General features: G+C 42.1%; 1 protein-coding gene across 1 annotated transcript; it reads right to left on the bottom strand.

Moving 5' to 3' along the window:
• Positions 1-10,740: 10,740 nt before the first annotated feature.
• Positions 10,741-13,705, bottom strand: chrna9a (cholinergic receptor, nicotinic, alpha 9a; the record flags this gene model as incomplete). Its single annotated transcript, XM_079278233.1, has 7 exons — positions 10,741-10,911; positions 11,011-11,606; positions 12,310-12,661; positions 12,883-13,060; positions 13,148-13,302; positions 13,421-13,566; positions 13,660-13,705. The coding sequence occupies 7 exons, from the start codon at positions 13,703-13,705 to the stop codon at positions 10,741-10,743; spliced, it is 1,644 nt and encodes a 547-aa protein (XP_079134359.1).
• Between the last annotated feature and the right edge of the window lie 545 nt (positions 13,706-14,250).

The raw sequence follows: 14,250 nt of genomic DNA, 5'->3' as shown, positions 1-14,250 counted from the left end.
TGCCTCTCCTTTGTCTCTTCTCAGGGTTATCTGACCTGATTCACTTTTCTGCCGGAAACGTTCCGATTCATTGACGTGAACACACACACAGTCATGAATAAATCACACACACACATAAATACACAGTGTTCACTTCTCAGACTTGCTCTAAGCTTTCTTAAACCTAAAGGATAACCTAAACCTAAAGGATTCATTGAAGGGTTGTGTGCTTATAGACATGATTAGGACTAAATCGGACTACATGTGTTATATTATTAATAATGCAGAGACCAGGGACCTCTCCATCCACTACCAGGACTATTGCAGAAAAAACAATGCAGCGACCTGATCCCATGTCCCCAAAGAGACCGAATTGTCAGGGATTATAAGGACTTTTGGAAGGAGAGACTTTACAAACTGAATCAGAGGACAAAAAAAGTGGGAGGTCAAAGCAAATCCATCGGTCAATATCTTTAACATATAAAAGCACATTTCGCATTTACAATGATGTGGAAAACATATTTTATATTTGCCCGTTCAAGTTGTGAATTCTAAAAATAAGTCTGTGCTTTCAAAATTGTCTTCAGTAATAGGTTGAAAGATTATGCGTTTTGTCAACTTATAAACAACAACATGTTGACTCCGTATTCCATGAGATGAATCTACATGAATGGAAAGACACGTTTACCTAAAGCAGTGATTTCCAACTGCAAATATATATGCAATAATAGAGAAATCTTAGGGGTCACAAGGAGATTCGTTGTACAGACAGGAAGGAAAAACAGTCTGATACACACATTTTCTATTCTTACGAGCTTTGTTTGCTCTTTTTTTTCATACATGAATGTTTTTTTATGGTTTTTGAGACGTTTAGAGGGCAACAATTTGTCTCTGGAACTGTTAAAAACCTTAGATAACAAGAAGATATTGTTGTTTTTAGAGGTCACAAGTCAAAAATATAAAAGAGGTAAGATAAATGTGCGGGGTCGCACCAGACAGAAAGACAGGAATAAAAATATGAAACCTGCTTCACAAAATGTGGTCAATTTAGGGGGATTTTTCTAATTTTTTCTCGTTGAATATTTTATAGTTTTACGGCAAAAAATTCATTCAATTATGGTTGAACTATTAGCAGCTTCTTGACCTTTAACCTGTATAGACGTGTCACAACTGGTCACCAACACTTAACTGTAACATAGTTTACTCCCTGTGACTGGCCTCCCCCCAAAAAAACTTTAAGAATTAGAGTGACAGTTATAAATGGGTGGGTGGACGGATGGGTAGACAAGGCATTGGACCTTGAAATGGGAGACTTTCATTTTCCATTCTCCACAATCAGCATTGGTTCTTTCTTTTTTTAAAGTGATAATTTTTTTCACTGAACCACAAAATTATAGTTATCGCCTAACCTCCTTTCTACAAACCCTCCTCGTTTCGTCTTCCTTACATCCCTTAATTTCTTCATCCCTTCATCCCTACCCCACATCCCTTCATCCCTCTACCCCTACCCTATATCTATTCATCCCTCGACCCCTTCCGCTTCTTGAATCTAACAATCATTCCACTATGCAATAAACCTCTCGAAACTCATACTGTTTTTGCCGTGGTCCTTATTAGTGAAATAAATAAATATATACTGGTGTGTGTATATATATATATATATAAAGTAATGTGTGTTATTGTGGAAACACTGAGATAATTAATGAGGACGTTTCTTTATTTACAGATGTTTCCTGGTCATTCTTCTGCAGGATTGTGTGAACTGCTCCGACTCATTTCTCAACTTCACTGGTTTGGTGTTGCATTCAATAAAACACTCGAGTCCTCTAAAGTCACACGTTTGTATTGTGAGATTTTTTTTGGTTCAACTTCAGTCATGTTGAGTTCCTGTGAAGCTTCTTAAATGGTGAATATAACATGTATAGTGGCTTAAAACAGCTTTGCATCTGTCAACAAGCAGCTACACCGAGTCATGAGGATTACTTTGTAGAACACAGGATTTTAAATCAGTCCATACACAGATCAAAGCATTGCCACATATCAAACAGCTCTGAGAAACCATCAACGGTCAGGGAGGTAAGAAGATGAACATATAAGACGGATTGTAAACACTTCAGGAATAATACTAAGTATTTCATTTGGTAATTAAGCATGAACTTGGGTTTGTTAGACAGAAAAAAGCAATGCTTTCTCCACACATACAACTAACAGGCCATGCTGGCAGTAAAGATGTGATGATCATTAAACAAAAAACATTGAAGGATGAAAAATTGAGGAAAAAAATCATTGCTACTCTTGGATACCACTCTGCAAAAAACAAACACAAAAAGTGAATTGTGTCCTGAAGGTGGACCCAGAGGTAACATGCTGTTACAAAACAGCGTGAGTTTCTGCGTGTTATTTTGCTTCCGGGGTCAGACGCTGACCCCGGAAGCAAAACAGACAGACAGACCGGTGTCCACCGAAAACGTTATATTTACCACAATTTAAGCTTCTGCATTTTCCAAATGCACCAGTATTATTGTTCGGTTTGTAAGCCTTGTACCGAACGGTTTAAAACGAATACGTGATGTTACAGCCCTAGAAAAAAATAACCGTAGCTGTGGTGCCATCATGAGGTTAGTAGGTGGTAAGACAGCAGTGAAGGCCCAGGTATAAAATGGGCCTTCACTAAAATGCACGGCCGCCACTGTTACAATGTTAACTGAGGTAAATACATTTTGTCATAGACTTCCATAGAACCTGACTTCATTTTGCAACCAGAGTCGCCGCCCCCTGCTGGTCCGTAGAGAGAATGCACATTTTAAAACATGTTTATGAATATTGTAATCCATTGCTGCCAATTAATCCCCCTAAATGTTACACACTGTTCCCATAAAAGAGTATAGCGCCTCTGTATCACTTCACTGTTAAACTTTTTATTGTGCCATCATGTGGACATCTAAATGAATGAGAAGTAATTATAAATCACATGTATTCATTATTATCTAACTGTGGAATGGACTGCTGACAAGTCATATTGTAATATAGAAATATTAAGAGGTCACATTAACTATTTTATAAAAACAGAATTTCATGGTTTGAACCGTATTTACTGATTATTAATTAACTGTTGACACTTAACAAACTGCTCATTAATTTTTACATGAGTTGGAACACTTTGGATAATAATAGCGCATAACAGTGTTACAGGAATATACAACTAGTCTGTAGTTCCTCATTTCTCTGTCAGAATTAAAGAACTTATGTCCACAAAATAAACCCAAATCTTTGCAATATTTTAGGTATTTCTGTTTATCCACAGAATGTAAAAAATACTGTATATTTAATCCAGTGGTGGAAATGAACATTTACTCAAGTTTTCCAATTTCATATTACTTTATACTTCTATACTCACCTATATTTCAGAAGCAAAAAATGTACTTTTTACACCACACACACAACTATATTTACTCGTCACTTTGAAGATCAAGGTTCTAGTATAAACTATACGAATTGTATGAAGTATGGTGCATTATAGATGAGTTTTTATAGATTAAACTATCCAACACGATATAAAGAAGTGATCTGGAATGTTGGATAAATGCATGTCAATCATCTCACTGTGGCCGTTTCCAGAGAAACCTTAGAAATACCAGCTATACATTAAGAACAGTTCCTCTGCATTGGAATGTATTGCTGGTTTTACAATCGTAAGTCACCAATGCTGATGATTCTTTTCTCAATGTTTTTTGAAGAGTATTTACAATTTGATTAGTAAGGTCTAAAAACAGAAGACTGCTGAATAAATAAGAACAATACAGGAACATAAGAAACTGACCCACATGAGTGGCCAAGATTCCAAACTATTTTCATGCCAGACTACAAGGCTTTTGAATCAAGAAATAAAACATATCCCTTACAAATTAGTAAATTCTTTACCAATAAAAGACACCATTAATTCAATACATTCAGGGGTTTTCTGCAACAGGCTTACTTGGTCTGGTATGACCAGTAGTTTATGGGCGGCGAATGTTTAAATGTAACCTTTAAATAGATATGTTCACTGTTTTAGCATTCATCATTATCACATATAGGCTCACTTTATGTGAAGCATTTGAAGTATTCAGCTATCACTGATTGTATTAATATGATATAAATGTGACTGTGGTACTAAGCTGTTGCAATTAGCAACAGTCATTAGTGACCTTATAGTATTTTCAGAACTCATAATATAACACCACATCAGCTAAACAGAGTTTTGTAAATACATTTGGTTCAGGGGGAGACGCTGTTTCAAATCAGTGTTCAATTTGCATGATATGTACTGGATAGAAATCTCAGTCCAGCTCTCAGTTGGATTGTTATGATCACACACAGACGTTTGACAGTAAAGCGAGAGGAAGACTCTCCCACCCTTCCTGCTCCCAGACTTATCCCACCGACTGATAATGAGCAACGGACTAAACGTGTAAAATGAGGTCACGGCTGAGAACAGCTTCACGAGCACACTCTTTTGCTTGTGTTGATTTTGCTACCTCTTGACAGATCCAGGCTATAGCTATTTCTCCCCGTTTCCAGTCTTTATGCTAATCTAATCTAACCAGCTGCTTGCCGTAGTCTCATTTTACTATAGACAGCTCTCTATCTCACACACACACACACACACACACACTCACAGGAATGCTGCTGTGGATAAAAGCAGACGCTTTGCCCCAGAGGCAGAACCAGATGGCACAGCTGAAGTTGGAGCACCAGTGAGGAACACTAAAAATAAAAATAAAATAGCACTCAGGTCATATTTGATCTTTAATGGCAACAGGGTTTTGTTTGAATACAGATCGAGATGATGCAGACAGAGACAGGCAGTCCAAACCAGAGGGTGGGAGTTGATAATCAAGTGGGAATTAATGGTTAAATCTAATAACAATAACAATTTAAAAGTCACAATATTGTACCTTTACACATATGCTTGAAAAAAGACAGTAACAATGAGTTTATTTATGCTTTAAAATGATAAATCCACAGTAAAAAGGTTCATGTTACTGTATACAGCAGGGAGCTCTGACACTCTCTAAAGCTGCGTTCAGCCCTACCAGTCCCATTTCTTGCACATATCCAGCCACAGTAGTCATTGAGCTGTGTTTCTCCGCAGACTTCTTCTGGGTCGTCTCGTTGCACGGCTTCTTGTGAAACTGCTTTTTCAAAGTATACATTCCCTTGTCGCACCTTTCCCTCTCCCTCCGCTGGTTCTCCTCCAGCTGCCGCTTGAGGTTCTCCTCGCTCACTTTTTGTTGCTCGACCTTCGCCCTGATGAGTTTTAGCTCGTGCTTGAGGGCCATGGTTTTCCTGTTCTCCGCTCTCTGATTCTCCATCTGTATGTCCCTTTCTCTCTGGTGCTCCTGCCTCTCACATCGGAGCAAGTCCTCCATTTGCTTTTTCCTGTCCCCCTCCCTCCTGCTCTGCTCCTCCAAGCACTGGGTGACTTCATCCAGCTCTTTCTCCAGAGCGTCTCTCCTCATCTCCTCCCTCTGCTCTTTCTGTATTTGCTGAAGTTCCCTCTCTCTCTGCTTCTTTTCATTCTCCACTCTGTCCTTTTGGATCTTCTCCTCCATCGCTCTTGTCATTTCCTCCTCCTGTTCCTCCTGCTCCTCAAGCGTTTTAGTGACTTGGTCAAGCGTATCTTGAAGAGCGACCCTCTTCTCCTCCTCCTCTCTACGTATCTCCATCACTCTCACCATCTCCTGTATCCTCCTCTCCTTCTCCTTCTTGTCATACTCATCCACCACTCGTCTAAAGGCCTCCTGCAGATCTCTTGTCAGTTTCTCCCCCTTCTGCTTCTCCTGCTCCTGTTTTTTCTCCAGCTCCTCCATCTCCCTCTTGCTTTTTTGCTCAACCATCTCTAGTTTTTTTTCATACAACTCTCTTACGGCTGCCTCCTGCTTCTTTTTTAACAGCTCATCCTTCTCGTTCAGCAGCCGCCTCTCTTCCTGTAGCTCCCAAGCCAGATCTTCCTCTGCTTTCTGGAGCATCTTGCTGCCGTAGCACGTTCCTCCATTACCCTGCATCATGATGTCCACCAAGGCAAGCAGCTCTGAGACCTGCTCCTTGTTCTTGGAGCTCTGGTTGTTGAAGACACAGTACCGGCCCCCACATCCGCCCACCAGCTCGGCAAGATCCTTGGACCTGTCTATCAGACAATGCTTTATGGATGTCCTCTCTTCCAGAAGGTCTGCATGGGTAAAAACCACCACGGAGAAATTCAAAGCATTGAAACCTATTGCCTGTTTAATCTGCCGCACCGCATCCTTCTCCCCCTGAGTAAACCTCCCAATCTGGATAACAAGAAGGAACACATGGGGCCCGGGGTACAGGAGGCTAACGCTCCTCCTCAACTCCTTTTGCACCTCCTGTGGAGTCTGCTTGGTGTCCAGAAGCCCCGGAGTGTCCAGGATCTTCAGGTGTCGCCCTCGAAACTCTCCGGAGACCGTGCAACCGCGTTGTGTGACGGAGGAGCTGCTGATCTTTGAGTCGAAGACCTTACGGCCCAAGATGGAGTTGGCGGTGGAGCTTTTCCCGCTGCCAGTCTTCCCAAGCAAAACCAATCTGATCTCAGCGGAGGAGGAAGACGGCCTCTTGCCTTAAGAGACAAAAAAAGATTTCGATTAAATATGTTAATAATACACATGTGATTATATCAAATGATCCATGGATAGCACAATATAATCGTTTTCATTCATTATTTTGGCCACAATAATTGAGTCGTGAATATCTGATCGCAACAGCTCCAGTTCAAATTAAAGAAAGACAGAAAGAAAGAATCCGGTCAAAGAAATAAACATGAATCCCAACCTACCTGCACAGCTGATAGAAGACAGCTGCTTGCTAATGGAGGACATGCTGATTCTCGTCACGTGGCTCTATGAATCAAGAAGAAAAGAGAACAGAACATATATAGATCCCAACCTTGTGGGTGTGTCTGGCCCTATGATGTGTTAAACCCCCTCTGAACTCTAACCATCACCATCATCGTCTTTCAAATATCAGTCCGGATATAGTGTGGAGCAATAGTCTGTCTCTGAAACACTCAGAACAGCAGATCTTATCTCTGAGTAGACAAGAGGTCAATGGTCCAGCTGAGGCAAAGATCTGGGAAGCAGGCAGGGGTAGCTATATTGTACAAGAGGGGTTTGTGGGGTGTGATCAAAGTCCAACAGACTCGTCATTTGATTGCTGTGTCTCTTTATCTTAAAAGTGATTAATTGTCATTTAGGAACCACCAGGGATCAATAGACCCTTTACAGCCAACACCATGGTTACGTCTGTTGGTCGGAGAGAAAACAAAGGAAAGACTGCAGGCAAACACAACTCACCTCGGAGTGGTGGCTAAAGTTACACATGGAAAATGTCTTTTTGTATTGGTGGGTGCCAGAATGGACATTGCATACATTTGAGATGTTAAACTGTGAGTCAGCGCTCTAGCAAGCTTCATTGGCGGTAATATGGCTTCTTACCAAGTTTGCTAATTCCACATGCTCTCGTGCAACACCGGTTACAAAAATGTATCAGAACATGCTTACAGGCTTGCAACGATGATGCCAACATGCTGATGTTTAGCAGGTGTATAATATTCACCACCTTAGTTTGTCTATTTGCTAATCAGCTCTAAACACAAATAACTGCTGACACTGCTGTCATTAGTTGTCTGGGTATTAGACCATAAACCAAAGTATTTGACCTGACGGTGACACTGGAGAAAAAAAAATAATGTCCAACAAGGATCTCTAAGTTACTACAACTCTTCCTGAGGGGGTCAGGAAAGTGTGAACAAAAGTTTATTCGATAGTGTTGAGATATTTCAGTTTGGACCAAAGTGGTGGACCGACCAACAGACCAACATTGCCACTGTAATGGCTAGAAATGTATTTAAAAAACATTCATACATGCTGTTAGTGCTGCATCTCCAGATGTTCTACACTTAAATTGATACATGAAATGTACACAGTGTGTATTGGTTTACGAGCTCCACTAGACGGAAGCGGAGGTCAGTCTGTGTAATGTTATCTACCAGACAAGTTATTGACTGTTTCTAGCATGGTGTGCTGCTGAAACCTCAGACAGGTGTCAATTATTTTGTACCACATTGATTGTGTTACTACAACTCTATTTAAATCCTGCCTTAACAAAGACTGAAGACTGGCTGTTTTTTATAAGTAAATTAGAAATTATATTAAATCACACAAAACTAGGAACTAATATCTTAATTTCACTTAATTAGTTTATTCAAGGCACTACACATGTTTGTTTTATTTAGTTTATCATCACTAATGTTCTTATTTTCGTTCTCTTTTACTGTATCTTTCACAATCAAATCTTGAATAAGAGGACTCACTAGTGGGGGAATCCCATTCATTTATTGTTTCGATAGAAGGCTCTATTTTTTTCCAAGTATTGTCTTGATGTTGAAGATTCAATTGTTCAGCAATGGTCTGAACAATATGCAAAATTAATGTAGCTTTTTTTTACCTCTTCTTTCAAAAATTGTACTGTTACGTCTCAAGAAGTGGATCTAATAAACTTCACAGATGTCTTTTGATATTTTAAAGCTGTCTATACGGGACTTTCTATATATATGTGCTTACATGTTCTCTTTGTTATGCATGTACTATTTGTTCAGTCAGTAACTGAACATTCTGGTTATAGCATATCTGCCCTCTAGAGCAGAGGTCTTCAACAGGGGGTCCGCGGCCCCCAGGGGGTCCACGGAGGTACTGCAGCGGGTCCGTGAAATCTTTGGTTGATTAGAAAATTTAAAAAAAAAGAATTCTCTAAACATGAATCTGTCCATTATTTGAATAGTTCAGTATTGTATGAAAGATAACAGGTATCTTTATGCATGGCAATGGTACTAATAGGCTATCACTCATTTTTCGTTTCCACGTTTAAAATGAAAACATCAATTTGAAAAGCTTGTGTGCATGATTATCATGCAATTGACAGACAATGTTGATATTGGTATCAGCTGACAAGGTATGTTTAAAATGGCAGTGGCACGGCCTCCCTACTCACTGTACCTGTTTAAAATGAAAACATGAATATATGAACATGTGTATTATTTGAATAGCTTAGTGTGCTGAATGCACAATAAAGAGGTATGTTTATACATGGCACTAGGCCCATTCAATATAAAACACAATTGTATACAATATATATAGTCAGGGGTCCCTGCTCCATCGCTCTATCAGTTTGGGGGTCCTTGGCCTGAAAAACGTTGAAGACCCCTGCTCTAGAGGCTCTCTCAGGTGATTGAATGAACTAAACAACACAGTTCATTCAATCGCCTGGCTGCTGAACTGTGTGTAGAGCATCATATCTGTCACACCGTGTGTATGTGTGTGCGTGTGTGTGTCCTTAATGATGGCTCATATTATTGCAACGATTAAATACATTTCAGTATCTTTAAAAAGATATATTTGCCTATTCTTACCTTCCTGTTGCTGGTTATTAGTTTATCTTTCCAAACAGATCAAGGGGAATGACTTCCCAGAATATGTGAAAAAAGTATGAGGCAATGAAAAGACATAAAAAGAAATACAGAAATTGACAGTTTCATCACGTAAAACTAATTCGAATTGTATCGTAATGCAAAACTGCTGAGACAGTGAGTAAAACCATATTTAATGTCAAAGTGTTTTACTGGACCAATGAGCGGAGTGTTAAAATGAGTCAAAAGGTACAGTACATTCACAGTTTACGCTGTGGAGGTAGTAGGCTTTAAGGTCTGAATATGTGAGTAAAGTAAACATTCACTCTTTCTCTCAAAGTCTCACTCAAGTATTCACAATTCACTTAAACCAGTTTCTTAACATCTAGACACTAAACACTAAAGACTAATGATCATTACAATGAAGGCCATGGAATTCGCCCTCTTTCTGATCATGTATGAGGTTGTTTCATAAGTCGAGACACCCCAGGTAAAAACATGCTTTTCCAGCAACTGGTACATTTTGAGATTTTGGACTATTTTGTGTCTTTCAGACTCGTGGAAATAAAAATAAAAACACATTTAGGTATTTATTTTACTACTTTGTCTATTTGCGTCCGTGACTTTTGAATAAAAGCATTGGATATTTAAATGTAACATTTTCAGAAAACTTGTAATTCAAACAAATACTTGTCTCGATGTAAGTAATCAGCTGTGGAATTTTCATGCTGATATCTGTAAGTTTAATATTTGTTACCTCATTTGCCTGAGGTGTCACCTATCAAGGTTAATCTGCTGGTGCTCTCATTGTAACCGACTCTGGAAAACGGCATCATCTATTCACCCTAAAACATGGTGTAAGTAATGAGACGCCTATAGCTGGATGTCTCTCTGTTAGCTCATCCATAATGGAGAGTTCATGCATGTTCAAGGCGAGGCCGGGATTGTCTAACCGCTCCACTGCTCCGTCACACATGCAACGTCACACCTGACGTTAATGAAGCGAGAGGCTTTGATGGACTCCCCGCGCTCGCGCAGTTAATCGGATGACTTGTGCGCGGTGACCTTTTCCTCTTTTTGTCAAAGCAAAAAAGCAACAATGAACCTGCACAACCGCACACGCTTACACACACACACACACACACACACACACACACACACACACACACACACACATATAAAACAGTAATTTGGTGTTGCATCAAAGTAAAAATGAGGATGAGTCTTGAGTAGTGCTGAGCTCCAGCGATGACGGGAGGACGAAAGTTATCGCAATGGTAATAAGATGATGGAGGCTGTCAGGATGCCTTGGCGATGATGAGGATGCTCATGAGGAAGACCATGAAGAAGAATATCCACATGAAAAACCTGTCCATCACCTTGGCAACCTTCTTCCACTCTGCGGCCTTGACACAAGTGGCCTTCTGCTCGCGGAAGCAGTTGGCGATGAACTGGATGTTCTTCACCACCTGAGGATGAGACACAGACGAACCAGAGCGAGCACTTAAAGAAACTTTCGGAGAATTAATCAGATAAGTGGGTAAACGGAGATGCCGCAGTGGACGCACCTGTTTATGCTGGAGGCAGGGGCAGCAGCAGGGGCAGGCTGGGACTTGAAGTTTCTCCGTGGGGTAGAGGAGCTGCTCCTTCGGCCCTCCATTGAGGTGCCGGAGGTTTCGCGGATGAGGAGAGGCCTGGTAGTCCAACTCGTCCCTCCCAACGTGGTGGTAGCGCTGTGTGGGCTCCCGCTTCCCTTCGCCCCTCTCCAGCTTGGCTGCGTGGTTGCTGTTGTGGTTGTACTGGTGGCGGCTGTTGTTGGCGTTGCCATTCGCCTGGCTTTTGTGATGCTTGCCGTGGCCGTTGCTGTACTCGTACGGGTCGCCGTCGTGGCGGTAGTCGTGGAAATGGTTGCCGCGGTGGCCGCCTCTGGCACCGTCGTTGGCGGGTTCCTCCGGGTACAGCGGGGTCTTCTCACTCTTGGGCGTGGTGCAGTTCTCCCCCACCTCGTAGACGAAGAAGATTTTGGACATGTAGTCTATGATGAGCACCTTAGCCCAGTGAGGGACCGGCTTGGCCTCAGGGCCACAGAAATGAATATTCATGATGAAGATGGTGAGAGACGTGGAGGCTGTGATCATAGTCATGGTGGCTATGTAGTACTTTCCTAGAGGAGAGGACAACGGACAGGACAGATTCATGGAGGGGTAAGACAACACATACACAGCAGCCCTGATTTGTAGACTACGACGTTGAGCATTCACATACAACAGCAATGATCAGGAAAGACATGCCATGGAAGTGTCTTGTCCTTGATACATCTTTATAGACACACTATTTAACTGACGGGTTTATGTTCAAGATGCATAAATGAGTTTTATACGGAAGCCCATTTCTGACAGGAAAATGGATGAAGTTATCCATGATATCAAATACTCATGATTAGTCAACATTATGACATGATAAGTCAAGAGTATAAGACATGAAGCAAACATTGAGAATTACTAAGTCAAAATCTTGACTGAGTATCTTCTACTGTTGACTTACTATAAATATTTTTATCTTCATGATCCATAACTTTTTATTAGTGCTGGGCAACAATTAAAATATTTAATCGCGATTAATCGCATGGATTTTTTGCATTGTTATGGCAAAGTTCAATAATGAATGAAAAAAAAAAAAAAATTAAATTAAATTATAATAAATTAATAAAATGCGTTAACGCGCGATAAAATAATTGCCGGCGTTAATTAATGATTGCCTTAACGCGAAATTAACGCGTTAACTTGCCCAGCACTACTTTTTATTCTTGTGTAGTTTCTATAGTTCAATAATGAGGCAAAAGTGAATGCAGCGAAAATAATTCAAACCTATGTAGGGCATGCTCTCTGCAGGAGGCATGCTCTCAGCCACCAGCAACTGGAACACGGTGAGCGCCAGCAGCACCGTCACCCCGAGGGAAACCTTCTCCCCCGAGTCGGCCGGCAGGTAGAAGCCCAGCGGGGCCAGGAACGAGATGAGGAAGCAGGGCAGGAGCAGGTTGAAGATGTAGAAAGAGGAGCGGCGCTTCAGGAGCAGGGTGTAGGTGATATCGGTGTACGGGTCGGAGCAGCAGCCGTACATCATGACGTTTCTGACCGCCGGCATGCCGTGACACTCCCACTCCACGTTCTCCACAAAGTCCGACAGGTCGCCGTGGTCCATCCCCAAACTGATGTCCACCTGTGCAGAGGACGCACGTTGTGGGTATCAACACACAGGCAAATGTGCTAATGTCATGTGGACTAACAATCATACTGCATAGTTAAAAACCAAGTAGTTAGAGATCCTTTAAGCATTTACAGCCTCCTAAATAGTCTATAACCCAGAATATCAACTGATTCAAACCAGACAAAAGATGTGATCCCTGTCTCCTTCACCCGTCAGCCCCTGCTTACACACACCTGGTTGCCATTGTAGGTCCAGGAGCCGAAGGTGAGCTTGCACTGCTGCCAGTCGAAGGGGAAGTAGGAGACGTCCACCACACATGAGCTCTTTGTGATCGCTGGAGAGTCCCAGACGATCTCTCCGTTATAACGCAGCTTCACATTAGTGCTGGATGCACCTGCATCCACGTCTGCCCTACGCAGACGTACAGAGGAGAGGACACACGTCAGTCATACACACACGCTGCTGCGTCATAGGTGCACTGTGAACCGCGTTACCGACTTGTTGTAGAGGACGATGTCAGGCTTCCACACCAGGTCGCTGGGGATGTTGATCATCTCAAGGTCGTCATAGTCCTCCTTGTCCCACTTCAGGTAGGCGTCATACCAGACCTGCCGGATCCACAGGTACGTGGTCAGCACCTGGTTCCTTTCATCCTGCACAGAAAAAAACATTTAACAAAGTACTGAAACACCGGAGTATTCTTTAAACAATTTAAAGACCCATCTGACTAGATCACTTTCGGCCATCGATATGAGTTTCCTCTCTACTCACCATATCTTTGATCTGTGACAAGGTGATCTGCAGGGAGACATTGAGGGCTTTGTCTGTGTCGTCCACTGGCCTTAGAGCGTTGGAGTAGTTCTCCATCAGGTCAACCAGGAGTTTGCGGGCATAATGTCCCTGAGCACCGTGGGACACTAAGGAGAGCAGAGGGTACGACAGCAAATGTAGACAAAAGTCAGAGTTGGCTTTACGGTACCGGTCAGATATAAACATCACGCAGAACTGACCTTGCACCAAAAGGCTGATCCAAACCACCAGCGCTTCCTTCCTCATTTTCAACCAGTCCCGAGCCGAGGGATGAATTATTCAGCGAAAGCGGTCGTGGAGACGGCCCGGGTCCAGATCTGGAGCGTCACTCTATTCTGACCTCGGTGCACCCCTGCAGACGCTGAGCGAGACCATGAAGAACTCTCAGAATCCTACAATACATCCTGTCAGAAGCTCTGAATGCTTCGCTAGTTGTTCGCCTCAGTGACACTGTCTGTCGGTGTGTGATCGCTGCTCTGGAACAGGACCTGGGGCTATCGCTCACACACACGCACACACACACACAAACAGACACACACAGGTACACTGCAGTATCACATAGCAAACACGTACTGGGGGAAATGTGATGCCTGCAGCACTATCTACTTGTGTACATGGCCACAACCAGCTGTACTACACAAACACACACACACACACACACACATGCTCACACTGAACCTTACTGCGTTACACAGCTAATGACATGTTTCAGTCACACACATACAGGGACACTTTCTTACCTGTGGTCAGGTCATTCAATATGAACACACGCAAATGTCATGACACGTGTC

The sequence above is a fragment of the Melanostigma gelatinosum genome, assembly GCF_949748355.1.
Source record: "Melanostigma gelatinosum genome assembly, chromosome: 11".
Lineage (NCBI taxonomy): Eukaryota > Metazoa > Chordata > Actinopteri > Perciformes > Zoarcidae > Melanostigma > Melanostigma gelatinosum.
This window is presented reverse-complemented; position numbering and strand designations above follow the sequence as displayed.